Source organism: Quercus robur, chromosome 1 (genome assembly GCF_932294415.1).
Source record: "Quercus robur chromosome 1, dhQueRobu3.1, whole genome shotgun sequence".
NCBI classification, from domain to species: domain Eukaryota; kingdom Viridiplantae; phylum Streptophyta; class Magnoliopsida; order Fagales; family Fagaceae; genus Quercus; species Quercus robur.
This window is the reverse complement of record NC_065534.1, coordinates 16,853,908-16,870,638: the sequence shown is the minus strand read 5'-3', so window position 1 is coordinate 16,870,638 and position 16,731 is coordinate 16,853,908. Positions and strand designations below refer to the sequence as shown.

The following is a 16,731-nucleotide window of genomic DNA, read 5'->3' as shown; positions in this document are numbered from 1 at the left end:
AGGTAAAATTTTTAAATGCGTGGATGAGAAAAATTTAAGATACCAATGAAAAGAAAAGAAAAAAGAAAGAGATAAAGATGTAGAATTATAAACGGTGGAGGAGATAAATCAATCAATCAAACAGTGGAGAAAAAGGGAAGAAAAAAAAAAAAAAAGAAACAGAAAAAGGAAAAACGAATTGTACTTAGGCAATTTGAAAAGTTTAAGAAATTTAAAAGAGAAATGAGATGTTCACAGTATTTTCATAATATTTTTACAATAAATTTTAAGTGGCAGGTTGTTACTGGGTGTTATTATTGGAGCAAAAAAGTAATCTTAGTGTTAGGTTCAAATTTGAACCAATAACAACTAACCACCTATAATTTGTTGTGAAAATATTGTTAATGTAGTACCTCTTAATCTAAAAACATCCCTTCTCACGTCACTTCCTCTTCACTCTTCATGGTTATCATTGATTAATTTTTTTATTAATTATAAAATGGGCTGAGTTCTATTGGATCATGTATAACTTATAATTGAGAATTAAAACAATATGGAATTTTTGATACTTTATAGGAATATTTATCAAATAATTAAATCTATATACATTAAAATAATATATCTTCTCAATGTTTTACTAATTTAATTATTAATTTATATTTTAAATAATTATTAATTTAATTATGACATTATCGCGGTTCAACCTCGGTTCGACCTCGGTCGGACCTCAAAAACCTTAAACCTCTCATTTGTCTGGTTCTTTGAATGGTCCGAGTTTCAAAACCATGTTAATATGACAGTTCAATATATTTATTTTACATTTCTCTTTGATGATGCCTTATTCAACACTTCAATCTATGTACACTATAATAGTCAAATAAACTAACTATGTAGGTGGTTGCACATGTTGAATGCACTAGGATGGGGATGGGAATGTTTAGGCGTTTTAAGGTTGCGAAGTTTTACTGTAAAATGGGGGAAAGATACAAGGGAGGTATACATAGAAACTGTAAAAAAAAAAAAAAAAATGGTGTCTAAAATTCAAAAAGTAATGAGAATGAAGGTTTCCTAAAGCTTTTGCCAATCAGTCATATACTAGGGCTCTTAAGAACATATAGACTTGGATTGAATTAAAATTGAGCCAACACCATTGAATGAGAGTGCAGTTATTTCTCTCTTCAAAGCATCCACAAGAGACAGTCTCATCTTACATTTTCAGAAAGCGATCCTCTTGTTAATTGTTGAGACTTGTCGTCTAATGATAACAAAATGACAAAGAAAAATTATTTGATAACAAAAGAAAAAAAAAAAAATTATCAGAAATTTAATAAACTTACTATACTCGTGGTTTCCAAGGGCGGGATAGGAAATAGCAAGAATCAAAAATAGTTTTTACCCCCAAAAAAAAAAAAAAAAATCAGAAATAGTGATATGGATGGGTATAAAAGAGATTGTAAATTACACAAATATTGATGATATTCCACCACAAACAAAATAATACTTTCTTCCCTTGATATTTGAAAAAATCAATATTTTAGTTCTTCCATTAATAACAATAACAAAATATTCTAAATTTTGAGAAGATTTCTTGACTAAATTCTAACTATATATATATTTTTTTGATCTAAGACTAAATTCTAACTATGGTTTGGTGATAAGGAAAACTATTTAACAAAAAAAAATCCTTTCACTATTGTGTATCGAAAGTTGGTTTGCATCCATGGTCCAAATTCAAATGTATAAAGTACACCGTCCAACTACATAACTTTTTCTTTTTCATTATTTCCTTGGTTATGCTTCTATCATGTACAAAAGTGTTGTCCCTTTCAGGTCGTCAATATGGAATTGCTAGCAACATAAGCATATGTCGGTACTAGGAGTACCCAATTTATGTTGATTTCACTACTAACAGTTTTGAATTTAATATTGTTCCGCAAACCCCCCAAATATTTTTCAACTTTGCACCAAAACGTTATACTAGTTAAAATCTTACATTATTTTGTCAATTCAACAAGGGCGACTAAATGCCTAATTTTGCCAATTTAATAAGAACGGTTAAATACCTAAAACTTGCCTAAAATGAGTCAAACCCACTCTACTCTACTCCCGTTTCACATGAGTTCTCTTCGTCATAAAGAGGGGACGAGACAGTCCTAATCTGATTGTTATAATGCCTTTTTATAATATGAGGGAACTTTCCCCCCTCTTTTCTTCCTCCAAAATATGCCCTTAATCCTATGTTTGGTTTGAAGGAAGAGAATAGAAGAGAAGAGAAAATGAATGTGGGGGAAGGAAAAATGTGGGTCCAAGTGATAGATTTTTTAACAAATTTAGTTAATTTCCTTTTCCATCATGCTACCCAAACAACGGAAATGATTTAATTTCTCTTCTTCTCCCTCCTCTTTCTCTAGTGTAAATGCGAATCCATGCGCGTTCCCAAAGATACCCTTGGAAGTCAACACCAACTAAGTTGAACATTGGGAAAAAGGGTTTGCACTTTATTGTAATTAAAGTAAAATATGAGTGCCTTTTATAAAATACTAGAAAATAAAACTGGGTCTATTTCATAAACTCCCATATAATACATTAATACTAATAGAAGGCGTTGAAAAAGAAAAAGAAAAAAAAAGGCGCTTGAAGTAGCGAGGTTTATGAGTGGACAACGAAACCCTTAACATTTCTGCTGGACTCACTCAAGCACTTGAAAAGAAGAAGACAAAACCCTTAAAAAGGTGATTTATGTTATTTCTAACTTCTCTTTCATTTTTCTTGCTACAAATTTTTAGCTACTCTCTATTGTATACATCGTTCAATATCGATTTGAGTCTATGTATTTTTATACTATTTTATTTTTGTAATATATCTTTTAAAGTTGTTATTCTGTTAAGTTTGTGATACCCATCTGAGAAAAACGCATTATCTCTCTCTCAATACCACTAGAAATTCTGAACTGAGTTGATAAAATTTGGTCTTAGAGTTCTCAATTCAGGAGCATGATTTATGGTATGAAAATTAGTCCATTTAGAACTTCTTGTTGCTGTTGTTGTTATTGGTGGTGGACCCAAAATTCCATACAATAGATTTAGAATTCGGAAGCAATGCGTAATGCATTCTGGAACGATTGAAACGATGTGAATATAGCTCTATGGAGCTCTAAATTTGCCAATTATCATGTGTTTTTAGCCGCATTTCCAAGTATGACAGAAGCTCTTAAGGATTGCTCCCTGTTATTGGTCATGTTTAGAAAGTTCATATTTTTAAAGGGGACATTGTTTAATGCAATGTCTTTTAAATGAAAAGATACGCTTTTCGAAAACTTACCCTCTTTAATTTAGATTCTAGTGGAAGAGGGGTATTCACTTTTTGAATGAAGTAAAAAGGGTAGTCACGAAATTTATTTATTAGCTTTTCGAAGAAGACTACATTTTGGGCATCCTGAAATAGAATAGAGGACTAACAATTTAATATAGAGGAGTATTTGCGTTTCTAATTGTTGCTTGTGAATCTTTGTGTCTGATGTTTATGGTGTAGATGGTTGTCAATGGATTAACTTGTACCTATTGTTTTAGGAATATGACTTGTGTTGCTGGTAGTAGCACTCCCACGGCTGAGGATGATATTTCCCCGCTTTGGAAGTATGTAACGAAAATAGACAAGATAGGTGTAGGGGGAGGGAATTGTAAATTCCAATGCAATTATTGTCAGTTGATTTTTAAAGGGTCATATACTAGAGTTAAGTCTCACTTGCTAAAAATACCGGGTCAAGGAATTCGGGGATGCTCCAAAGTGACACCTCAAGATATTCGAGAAATGCAAAGAGTGGTAGTGGATCAAGCTGAACCGAAGGTTAGAAAAAATCCCCTTGAACTGGTTCCTTTGCTACTGCCACCGCCGCCACCGCCGCCGCCGCCACCACCACCACCGCCGCCGCCGCCGCCCCCTTTTAATGTAACCTCATGGTCTTCTAGTGCTTGTTCTGGCATTGGGGCATCTGCCATTGGTTCATCTAGGCAGGAGAGTTTAGAGCCAAAGAAAAGAAAGGCCGCAGAATGTGCAATTGTAGGGAAATCGTCGACTCTTGATGCTAAGGAACACTTAGATGCTATGATTTCCAAGATGTTCTATTCAGAGGGCTTGCCGTTTCAATTTGCTCAAAATCCATACTACATAAGCGCATATTCTTTTGCTGCTGAAAATCTAATCAGTAATTATTGTCCCCCTGATATCAATATGTTGAAAACAACACTTCTTCAAAAAGAGAAAGCAAATATTGAGAGGTTGTTGGAACGCATCAAAAACACATGGAAGGAGAAGGGTGTAAGTATCATAATTGGTGGATGGGCTGATGAAAAAGAGCAACCGTTTGTAAGTTTAATGGCAGTAACTGAAGATTGGCCAATTTTTTTGAGAGCCATTAACTGCGAAGGTAAATATGAAGATGAAAATTTTCTTGCTGTTGTGATTATGGAGACCATTGCTGAGGTCGGACCCCAAAATGTGGTTCAAGTGATAACAAACAATGCCCCTGTTTGTAGGGCTGCTGGAATGCTTGTTGAGGCCCAATATCCACACATTTTTTGGACACCGTGTGTGGTTGAAAGCATCAATCTTGTTATAAAAAATATATGTGAAGCAAAAGACACAGAGGCTAAAGATGTTACATATGATGAATGTAGGTGGATTACAACTATTATTGCAGATGCTATGGTAGTAAAAAATTTCATTATGCATCACTCAATGAGAACAGTCATCTTTGAACTGTTTGCTAATTTGAAGATGCTTGCAATAGCAGATACACGCTTGGCCACAATGATTGTCTTGCTCAAAAGGTTTAAACTCATTAAAAGCGACCTTGAGAACATGGTTAATAGTGATAGATGGGCTCGTCTGGAAGTTGATAATGTTCAAAAGGCACAATTTGTGAAGGAAAAAGTATTAGATCACTTATGGTGGGAAAAGATTGATTACATACTTTCATTTATGGATCCCATATATCAAATGCTAAGGGTTGCTATTGCAGAGAAGCCATCTCTTCATTGTGTATATGATATGTGGGACTCGACAATTGAAAGAGTAAATGTGGCTATATATCAACATGAAGGGACACAGGAAGATGAGGATTCAACCTTTTATTCCGTAGTGCACAAAATATTAGTTGATGGGTGGGATAAAAGTCACACGCCTCTTCATTGCTTGGCACATTCATTGAACCCAAGGTGAATTCTGAGCTCTAACATGCTTAATGTTTGTTAGGTTTTATAATCATGATTTGATCTATACTAAGGATAAGTTTATTATATTGATTTCTTACAAGGAGCTGTCATTTCTTGTTTTCTAGGTACTATAGCAGAATGTGGCTTGATGAGGCTCCTAACCGTGTTGCACCCCATGGGGATGCAGAAATTTCTCGTGAAAGGAACAAATGTATGAAAAGATATTTTCCAGATATTGAGGAGCGAACAAAGGTCAATACTGAGTTTGCAAAGTTTGCAGCTAAGTATGATAAGTTTGGAGATCATGATTCCTCGCATGATAGAGGAATCATGGATCCAAAGATTTGGTGGATTGTCCATGGGTCTTCAGCGCCCAAACTACAAAGTTTAGCCATAAAACTACTTGGACAACCTTGTTCCTTATCTTGCTGTGAGAGGAACTGGAGTACATATTCGTTTATAAATTCGATCAAGAGTGACAATTTAAATCCAAAATTTGCTGAAGATTTACTATTTGTGCATACCAATCTTCGTCTCTTGTCAAGAAGAAGTCCACAATACATGCAAGGAGAGAACAAAATGTGGGATGTGGGAGGAGATGCTTTTGAATCATTCGAGGGTGCTGGCATGCTTGAGACTGCATGTCTTTCACTTGATGAACCAGAGTTGGAGGCTGAAGTATTTGCCGATGCAAGAAATAGCTATGATGTTGAGCCTATTAAAGTGGGGTCCAATGGAAGAAAATTTTAGTTTTAATTTTTATGATCTGTTTTCCTTGATTGAATGATGGATAGTGAATTTATGATAGTGATATCTTTATATGGAGTTAGATACTTTAATGGGGTCAAGTACTGTTCTGTATTATAATGGTTTTTAGATGCAATTAATTTTGATTTATTTGTTCATGTATTTCATTTTGCGCCTTCTGCTGTTTATTGCTTTAGGTATGTATGATTGAGTCTTTGTCTATTTCTTTTGTTATTTTAAAAAGAATGTTTTCCTTATTTTTCCTTTATTGTTAAGCAAACAAATTGCAGATTCTGGCAACATGGTCATTGAATGTTAAAAGATACAACTCATTTTTTTAAAACTTCAAAAATTTCATTGCCATATGTGTGTGTGTGTGTGTGTTTTTATTTTGAAAATTTTGTTCTTTTGGCACTTTCGGCCTTGTCATATCTCACCGAAATACTATACTACTATTCAGTGTGATGATTGTTTTTATGATCAATTCTGCTTGAATATTAGTGGAGTTTACATGAGCAGAGATAGTCTTAAGGCTGTGAACTCTTGTAAAATACTTTATTTTCTAGTTTTCACTATCAATATTGGCTGCCTGTTATAATGTGCTTGTGGACTGGTGCTAAATAAACAGAGAGTAGTGCATTTGTTTGTAGCATGAATCAGTAAACTGAACTTTGTTATGTGGTAGTATTGCAATTTGCCCTCTGATATCTGTGGAAAGCTATCAATGTGATTTGTCACATACCTGAATTCATCCGACCACAGTTGAGTTTTGTAGTACAGTTCACTAATATGCATTCCATGCATATATTGTAAATATATAATCTATCATAATTAGTGAGGTTACTATTAGGTGGATTAGTATGCTCTGACTTGTAGCTGAACCATCTCAATAGTATCTCTCATAATTAGAGTACAGGTATGGGTTCTTTTTTTTTATTATTTAATTTTTTTTTTTTCATACCGACCTATTAGCCTCTCTAGAGGTACTTTCTCTAGTTGGTAGTAATTTTTAGACTATATACTGTGCCTTTATGTTCTATAGTTGTTAAACTTACCCTGCAATTCATAATTGTTTTGGTTTTTGTTTTCTCGCTCCATATTCCGAATATTGGTTGCTTGCATTTGCATTTTGTTCTTCCATGATTATTTCCATTTGGGATATTTTATTAAACTGGTGCACTTTAAGCTGCATTATGTTTATGCCTAATGAAAGTGCGGAAAGTCTGCTCATAATGCAATAATTTTTTATTATTTATATATTTAGAAAATTATCAATATGATCCTTGGAAGGTAGGATTTGGTGTGTTTGGGTGGTTGGGGCCATTACCTTTAATGTAGTTCCTTTTTTGGGGTGTTACCATTTCTTCTTGCCCTTATTTTGTGTTAGCTTAAAGAACATATAAGTGCCTTCAATTGACAATAATTGTGAGCATATACTGTTCATTGGGTTTGTGCAACTGCCTTCTTTTTATCAAGTTTCTAGTGCTTCTTATATGTTTTGAATTGGTTTTGTACTACTTATGCTTTGCCTTCTTTGTATAGTTGATTAACTTGAGTATTTCTGTTGGTATAGGCATGTGCTTCGATAGATCCCAAAGTCTTATGATATTAGGCTTCATTGTTAAAGGTATGTGATCTTTACATCATTAGCTGAAATAGAATCTGTTTGATTGTGTGTACATCGTTGATATCCTAAAACTGCAAAACATTTTAAGTGACATCTGACGGAACTTCTTCTGAAGCAAAACTATGCTTCTCTTGTCCTTAGTTGGACAAGCTGTATGGTATGTATTTGATAAAAGGCATGCTGCAGATATCCATGCCCATGGTCCCGGAATCAAGTTTATTACATGAATATTACATACATCTTGGAGTTTCTGTTGCTAATATCTTCTTCATCTTTTTTTTTAAATGTTGTTACTAGTCATTGTACCTTTTGTGTTCTTTTTCCTCTTCCCTCTTCATCCTTATAGTTGCTTTAATTATCTTTCAGGTTCTCAATCTGCAATGTGATCTCTCTCTCTCTCTCTCTTTTCTTTTTTTCTCATTTTTCAAGGATCCCACATGTTGCAAACAAAAAAATGAAAAGAATCACTGAGTTGCGGATTGAGTTGGTCTTTAGACATCCCCAATGTATTCTTAGCTGATTTTTTTTTTTTTTTTTAATAAAAAAAATTAGCATTTGAGTACACAAGTTAGCACCAAATTTATGCAGTACTTATGTTGGTTTTGCAAACCCCTTGAAAGTCCTCAATAGGCACTCCCAAATTAGGAAATAAACGTCACACCAAACACCTGGAAATATTTTTCAGAGCATTTTTAGGAATGCAACTGAACACCAGAAAAGAAAACATTTTCAATTGAAAACATTTTTACATAAAAAATGTTTTACAACAAAACAACCAGAGCCTAAATAAATTGTGGAATACTGACTAATTCACTGTTATTGACTCAATGGCTTACAATCTTATGATTTGTGGTCTAGGTTAAGAGAATCCTTCATCTAGTTGAAATCTTCTTTTGTAATATTATTTTTTGAATGGCCTCTCCCAGGAGCTCTAGCTCAACTGGTACCTCCTCCCCCTTATAAGTCTAGGTGGAGGGTGAGGTCATGGGCAGGGCCAGGGGGCCAATTGCCCCCCTTACCCTACCTGACCCTTCCCAAAAAATTATTTACCGTGTATTCTTTATAAGCTTCTTGTCCCTTCCCCTAAGAAACTGTTTGACTGACTTCTCTAAGTAAAAAAAAATCCTCCATGTTGTCCACCTATAAAAGGAAATGTGATATATATTGAAGTTATATTTCAATGCTTGATCTCTCTTAAAATTCTTTCCATAATAATGTAATATCATTGAGTTGTATTTGGATTTATAGATTATATTTTCCTTTTTTAAAGTTACTAAATTTCAATTTGCTCTTTACATACCAAGTTACATTTTAAATTTTTTTTGTTTAAATCAATCATTTAAGTTAATACACCAATGATTATATAGATATATATATTTTATATATATATTTTAATCATATGAAATTCATAATATATACCTATAGCTATTTGATTTTGCCAGGAAACATGTACATAATTAAATTATATTAAGTCCCAATTTAATCCTAAATGAACTTGTATTGAAAAGGATTTTCCAAATATTGTTCTAAATCTGAAAAAATTTAGTACCGATTTCAATTATAGTTCACATTTACATTATACTTCTTACAGCCATTAAATTTTTGATTAATAAATTATAATATTAGTTGATAATTAGTTTTCTATATTCTATTTTAATTTTGCCCCTCTAAAATCCACAACCTCATCCATCCTCCACTTAAGCACTTGCAAGGGAAGGAGGTGTTGCTTTAGCTAGAGCTCATTCCTCCTAGAAATTGATTTTTAGATCCTATCATTTTGTTTTGTTCTTCTTTTTGTTTCTCAAGCACAAGTCCTCTCTTAAGAGTTTTTTATCCTATATCAATTTTGGTATTAGAACAAACAAACATTAATCCATCAGTTGCCCGTCTTCGACACCAATAATTATCTCATGTCTTGGATATATGCAACCTCCTTACAATGTGTGGGTGCCACAGACTCACACACTGTGAAATGGAGGATATATATCCGATATATGAGATATCTCCTCCTTTGACACCAACAACCAAGACACCATCATTCATAACAATAATAATATCAGTTGACCCATGCCCATAAACCCAAAATCACCCCAACCTGCCCAAATCCTACCACCCTGGTCACCCTTTCACCTCCAAATAGCAACCACAACAACAATAAAACCACCATATACCTCCTTGATTGTGACTGGAATGGTCGTTGGGGGGGGGGGGGGGGGGGGTGGGGGGGGGGAACCTGTTGTCATCGTGAATCAGTGATAGACCCACAGTGCATAACCCCAAACCACTACCATCAAAGCCAAAAATATCACTCTCACCCCAACCACCCAAACTTCCTTAAGCCGCCATTGTTGCCTTTCAAAATTGTGGTTTTTTTCCCCCTGATAGACAAGATAGAAATCAACTTATGGCTGCTCTATGATGATTGCTTTTTATCATCATCATCATCATCAGCAGCCCAAAACACCAGTTGTTTTTTGGTGTAGACGAGGTTTGAACCCCAAATGTCTTATTCAACAATGTGTTATTCTTGCCCAAATAAACCCTCATAGCCGGACAAAACCATAAAAGACTTATCATCCCATCTCTGTCAGCACTAACAACCCACTTGTCACAGCATGACCCAACCAGTGTAAGCTCATGACTCAAACTCTTGGGCACCACCCAACCCATCAGCAGCAACCAAGCTTAAACTTGGTTTCTTGATCCGACAACTCACATTAACAGGCAGCCCCAATCAGATTTGATCTGGGTATGCAATTAAAAGATTTACTGATTCATGTAATCGCAATCTTGTGAACATGTCGGCCGAAACACCAACTTGAAGCTCTGTCTTTGACCCATCGCTCTGCTGTTGACTTTGACCACAAAGCCACATATCCCAAACATTGTCAAAGCCCACTGGGGAGGCTGACTAGCTGCCACCACCACCAAGCCCTCAAAATCCATTTTCTAGAGATTAAAACCAAACCCATTAACGATCCCCAATCCCTTCAACCTGACCTTTTAGAAGGGGGGAAAAACTCCAATCCCAGTTCACCCATTACTCAACCTGACTCATCAAAAAAAAAAAAACAAACAAACAAACAGTTCAGCATAACTTGGCCCATGTGGGGAAAAAAAAAGCCCCACTCACTCCCAAGGTTTCCCAGCCATCTAATATCAACATGAGCTACATTGATAGGAATTGAGTGTCTCCCACCGCAGGAGAGTTAGAGTGGACACTAAATTAGACCCATTTGATTGATTTTGTTGGACCTAATTGATTGTGATTGATGATGATTAGTGCTGATTGATGCTGTTAAAGAGATTTTGTTTTATTTGTATTTCCATATACTATGCTATGTTGCATGGATACGGACACAATATGTAGAACGACACGATATCTAGTACGGCGACACAACATTTCTTGAAAAACTAGGATACGACATGGCTAGGATACAACAATTAATATTTATTTTTAGGTATATATATTTTATAATTGGACATAATTTTTTATACATTGATCAACATGGCAGGGCAATAAGTATTACTATGTACTCTCGGCATTAGTTTATTTTCTTTCCATGTTGATGTAATTTGGAGAGCCTATCAAAAGGCCATGGACTGAACAATCAGCATTAGATAGTTGATCAGGGATTTATAAAATTTGAGTTGGAATTTTACCAGATTTTGGTGATGATTCCAAGGAAGCCTAGGTGCTGATTGATAGGTTCCTATCCTTTTCCTACACTTGTTGATTCCAAGAAACTCAACGTGGTGAACTGGTGAGTCTTGGGTTCTATTTTTCTTTTCCAAAGCTTTGTGCTGATTTAAAGCAAACCTTAGTTGATTCATAGGTCTTAGTCCTTTGTGTTTTTCTTATTTTTGTTTCTCAAACACAAGTCCCCCCCTTAGAGTTCATTGTTTGGCATCAGTCTGTGCTTGTACTCTTAGGTAATATTGAAAATATGCCTTGGTAGCGTTTTTGAATGTTTCAGTTGCAAAAGATGACATAGATAAAGCACCAGTGACTGGCTGAAGAACTCTATGGCATTTTCTTACCTTATTTTATTGGTAAATAAAAATACACACACACACATGCATATATTTTGTGTTTAAACCATTTATCAAATGTCTATGTAACTGTTGTATGATGGGTGTTTTCAAAAGTGTAATTACTGTTGCCTATAGGTGAACATTGTCTTCAATTCTGTATAAGGAAAAGTTTTGATTGGGCCCCCCATCTAGTCTTGTGCCTAGTTAAATTGCTAAGAAACTCATATAACATCTTTGCTATTCACTTGTGAAATTGAATCATCTATGGTCTCAGTGGCTTTACTGCCTCCATTGACATGTTTGGCTTTAGCGACTGTTTTAAAATCATGGCATGCTGTTGCCTTTTGTGACTGTTCTAAAATCACGGCATGCTAAAATTTACTTTTAACAAATTTCATTTTCTGAATTTTACATTTTGACCATCAGAGAAATTTCAGTTTAAAGACAAAATTGTGCTTTCTCATTGAACAAGAGCGATTATTAAAGCCAGAACTTTTCTTACCTCAATTGAACTTCTTGAATTAATACATGAATTTTCCCTTTCATATATTAGGTGGCGTGTTCCTTTATAAGAGAGTGTTTCATTTTGTTACTGAAAAAGGGAGTGAGAGAGAATGTGTTTCTTCCAAATCCAAACCATATAAATGGTCTGTATTTTTATTTTAAGCAGAACACTAAATTCAGTTTATGAGGGATTTTCATGCAAGAGTTTTTTCTCCCATTTACAACTTGATCTGATTATGTCTAGATGTCAGTTTGAATAATTCTATGAACTATGAACAAGCTCTGAAAGGCTTAATTGTGTGCTAGTTAAGATGAAAACTGCCTTTTCCAACTTTCAACAAAGAATCTCTGATTGTGGACGCTAAACTTTTGTCATACTACTTTTTTATTTGGTGCCATATTTCTTATCATAAGAGAAAGAAACAATAAAATCTTATTTCTAATGAACTCACCTCATGAAGAGGTCATTATTTCGGATCTTTCCTTCCCCTTCGTCCTCTCCTTGAAGTTAAAGCTAGCTTATGTGTGTGTATATATATATATATATATTTAAAAAAAAAAAAAAAAAAAAAAAAAAAAAGAAGAAAAAGAAAAAGTTCTCCGATTATGATGTCATTAAACCTTTTTTTCTTTTAAGTTTTGTTGCTTGGGTCATGATATTGACATTCCAAATTCATACACCAATCTTCCCCCTTGTTTCCTTATGCAAACAGTGTGGCTGATATTGCCATCCTTCTGGAATCTGGACCACTGAACCACACGTTTCTATTACTCTTTGGAAATCTACGCGAAGGAATATAAGTTAACTCAATCTTTCAGAGCTCAGAATAAGTCCAACTGTCCCTCAAATGATGGCTGCTGAGGAAAAAACTTTAGTGGAAATCTTGGAAGAGCATAATCCAATTGACCTTGCCAAGTACATAAACTATGTAAGCGCTCCACAAGCTGGTGCAATAGCAACATTTTCCGGCACAACACGTGACACCTTTGAAGGAAAAGTAGTCTTGGAGCTAAGATATGAGGCATATACACCAATGGCAATTCGATACCTTAAATCCATTTGTTCATCTGCTAGATCATCCTGGAATCTCCACTCCATTGCTGTTGCTCACCGGCTGGGGCCGGTTCCAGTGGGAGAAACAAGTGTCTTCATTGCAATCTCGTCTGTTCATCGAATTGATGCGTTGGATGCTTGTAAGTATGTGATTGATGAGTTAAAGGCGACGGTTCCTATATGGAAGAAGGAGGTTCTTGCTAATGGAGAGGTCTGGAAGGAGAATTCGGAGTTCCTTGAGAGGAGATTGGAGCTTGGAAAGAAGGATGGAGACTGCTGTGGGAAAAAGGTTGAGGCCGAGGTGCATGACAAGAAGGGCTGCTGTGGGACTAAGGTTAAGGTCAATGAAGAAGGAATTGCCAACAACAGCACTGGTCATGAAGGCTCCGGTGAAGTTGAGTAAGGGAAAGACCTCTTTTCTTTTTCTTTTTCTGGCTTAATGGGGAGGATCCTAATAATGGTTAAGTGAATAAATTTAATATTTCCCTAACAAGTTTTAAGCTTTTGGGATAATCTATAATTTATCACTTTTTTTTTTAATTGTCATTTTCTTTTCCCCTTAGAAATAATGGAGTATTCTTGTAATCGCCTTGAAAGTGGGAGACATGTAGCATCTCTTGATTCTCTTCCCATCCTTTCTGTGTGTCCACATGAGTGACTTTGACAGAATTTTGAGACCTACTGGGTGGTGGTGGCCGGTTTGGATTAGGAACATTGTCTTAATCTTAGTGCTTGGGGAATCTCTTTTGGGGTCTCTATCCTTGGCTAAGTCCTGAAACAACATGGCACATGCTTAGCCCACTGCACTTTGATTAACCAGCATCTGCTTCTTGTAATACCAAGTCAATTTGAGGCTCCTTTATAACCATCATTTTTTTCTCCTAGTAAAAAGATGTGATATATCAAAGAAGAGCTTTTGGAAAGGACCAGAGAAGTAAAGCCATGGCCGCAAAAAAATTTCTTCAAATGTTTTAATAATAATACCCCTAACAATATAAGGAGCATTTTTATTTATAAATTAACCATTTAAATATTATAGAAAGATGTTTGAATATTAAAATTTACAATTTGAAGGTGTGTCGGGATTATCTAAGAACTTTTACTGTCTTGCAAGAAGAATTTCTTCTTCACCTATAACAGGTAATAGAGGAAGAACATTCATACAAAAAATTTGTTACTTTTTTTTTACAACTGTTAGGATAGCATGTTGTGAAAGACTCACAATTTGACACAATAGAAAACCGTGAAAAGGGTTGTGCCCCTAACACATATGACCATCTTTCGCCATCTCAACTATGATAAGAAAATGCCATCCACCAAAAGTCCATTTTTCTCTTCTCCACCAAAAGTTCTTGGTTTTGCTGTATGACATTCAGTAACCAAACATAGAAGAGGCAAAGAACACCTGGTAAAACTAATCATAATGAAGGATGGCCACAAGTACATTTAGTAATCATCATTACCCAAAAGTTGAACAGCCTCATACACATGTTTTTGCAAACTACAAGTGAAGAAAGAATGTATAACAAATCAATCAATATATATATATATAAGCAGAGACTTCATGTGAGAGTGCACGAGCTCTTGCCATATGGCGCTCTAATATATGTAGTTTTAAGGACTCAAAACAGTTCAAATATTCAAACGTAATTCATATTCTTAACAATCTTATGACTATGGTCACGTTATATCTCCGTGACTGAGCATCAGAGTACCAATGAATAATTCCCATTGGCTGGGTATCAGATTACCAATGAATAACCCCCATTGGTTTGGGTATCAGAATACCAATGAATAATCCTCATTGGGTGGGTATCAGATTACCAATGAATAACCCCCATTGGCTGGGTATCAGAGTACTAATGAATAAGCCCCATTGGTTTGGGTATCAAAATACCAATGAATAACTCCCATTGGTTGGGTATCGTGTTAACCCCTTTTTTTTTTTTTTTTTTTTTTAATTTATTTATTTTACTGTTAGCATTTACATTGTGTAGTGCTACGTAGGACTCCACTCTCAGTCTTCTCTTCAAAAGCTTAGCTGTTGTTTCCTCTTCTTCTACAAGATTTAGTCGTTTCAAATTGCCAACCTCTCTGTCTTCCTCATAATTAACATGACTTTTCTTACGTTCCTGCTTTCATCTATTATAAGTGAAATGAACTCGGTAATGAGACTGTGCCCAAAAAAAGGAGAAAGAAAGATGGTTGCTACTCAGGAAGAAAGGGAGAAAGAACTTCAAGGCTAAATAAGACCTTCACAGATACAAAAGGAATAATCTTCAAAGGCCAGACCTAACTTGCTTTTAATTGAAGGTTAATCATTCTTCTTCTTTTTAATATGAATGTACTGTCTCTATGTTTATGCAGTTTTTTTTTTTAATCCCTTCATTTGTTTATTTTATTTGAAAGATCAACTTTATGAACATAAAAAGTTGTTGCGTGTAATGTGTTTAATTAAATTTCTCTAAGAAAGGTGGTTTGTAATACTTTGATTCAATTTCTTAGAGTGCTACAGACTTCTATATATGTGGTAATTTGTAAATTTTTTTTTTTTATTTAACCAAAATTAAAGTAAATTTCGTGTATAAGTTTTTAGATTTGCTATAAGACTTAACGTTGTTGCTATATTTATCATGAAGTGTGGTTTGTGAGTTTCTTATTCATTTCTTGACCACTGAATATTGATGAGAAAACCAGATCTTTATTCTAGACTAAGTAGTGAAGACCCTTTCCGCATTTGATGTTACAAAAGAAAAGACTGTGTCTTAATTTGTTGAGAGCCAGGATGATTCTTTTTATGTTCACAAGCACTAGAAGTATCTTCTCAAATCAATCTCATAGTGTCAGCTTTTTGGCTTAATATGTTTCTGTATATGTTCACATACGTTTATGTTTTTGCTTAATGGAGTTTGATAGTTTGACAGCTGAAAGTTTCTTCTAATGATATATGTACTAATCTTTCCAGTTCTTCAAACAGTTTTTAGCTTTCCTTGACATACATCAAATGGGACCCTCCCTAGAGGATGTTTGTGCTTTCATTGTGACCAAAGATTAGAAACCATTCTCTATTCACTCTCCAAGGTATTTTGTGCTTAAAGTCATTAGTTTCATATATATTGATAAACAGTATGATTTTTCCATATGTTCTACAATATTAAAAAGGTCCATTCTCATCTTGATATGTAGATGAGATTAACCTACGATGAACTCAATTAACAAGTTCAAAAACTCCTTCAATTTGTATTTAGTTCTTCCCATAAATAACATATATGAATTTATATATTTGATAAACTTAAATATGCTCTCAACGAAATTTGCTTAAATATCATTTTGATTCCTTTGGTACAACCTGCAATTAACTCCAGTAAACCAAGTGTTGGAAAGACCCGTCTCAAGGAAAGAGGCATGTTTACTGATGAATATTTGTATTGGGTTTGTATTGCAACACTGCTGGTTTTTCTCTTTGTTTTAATGTGTTTTCATTACGTTGTAATCATAAGCAGATATTTTTCTTTTCTTACATTGGTTTTTCCTACTGCAATAAGATCCATGGGGTTAGTGGGTGACATTAT

At 34.7% G+C, this 16,731-nt stretch overlaps 1 protein-coding gene across 3 annotated transcripts; it reads left to right on the top strand.

The window, feature by feature from the left end:
• The first annotated feature begins 2,565 nt into the window (after positions 1-2,565).
• Positions 2,566-13,789, top strand: LOC126723491 (molybdopterin synthase catalytic subunit). Of its 3 annotated transcripts, none has more exons than XM_050426978.1 (3): positions 2,566-2,711; positions 7,513-7,566; positions 12,819-13,789. In XM_050426978.1, the coding sequence occupies exon 3, from the start codon at positions 12,954-12,956 to the stop codon at positions 13,560-13,562; it is 609 nt and encodes a 202-aa protein (XP_050282935.1). In that variant the 5' UTR covers positions 2,566-2,711; positions 7,513-7,566; positions 12,819-12,953; the 3' UTR covers positions 13,563-13,789. The 3 variants fall into 3 exon arrangements, with proteins under 3 accessions (XP_050282935.1, XP_050282918.1, XP_050282924.1); XM_050426961.1 differs by lacking the exons at positions 7,513-7,566; positions 12,819-13,789 and adding exons at positions 3,549-5,195; positions 5,318-6,097; XM_050426967.1 differs by lacking the exons at positions 7,513-7,566; positions 12,819-13,789 and adding an exon at positions 5,318-6,097.
• Positions 13,790-16,731: the final 2,942 nt, after the last annotated feature.

Coding starts and splice junctions, on each gene's coding strand:
- LOC126723491 (XM_050426961.1), top strand. CDS start 3,553: ATGACTTGTGTTGCTGGTAGTAGCACTCCCACGGCTGAGGATGATATT. Junction 5,196..5,317: donor GCACATTCATTGAACCCAAG/GTGAATTCTGAG, acceptor CTTGTTTTCTAG/GTACTATAGCAGAATGTGGC.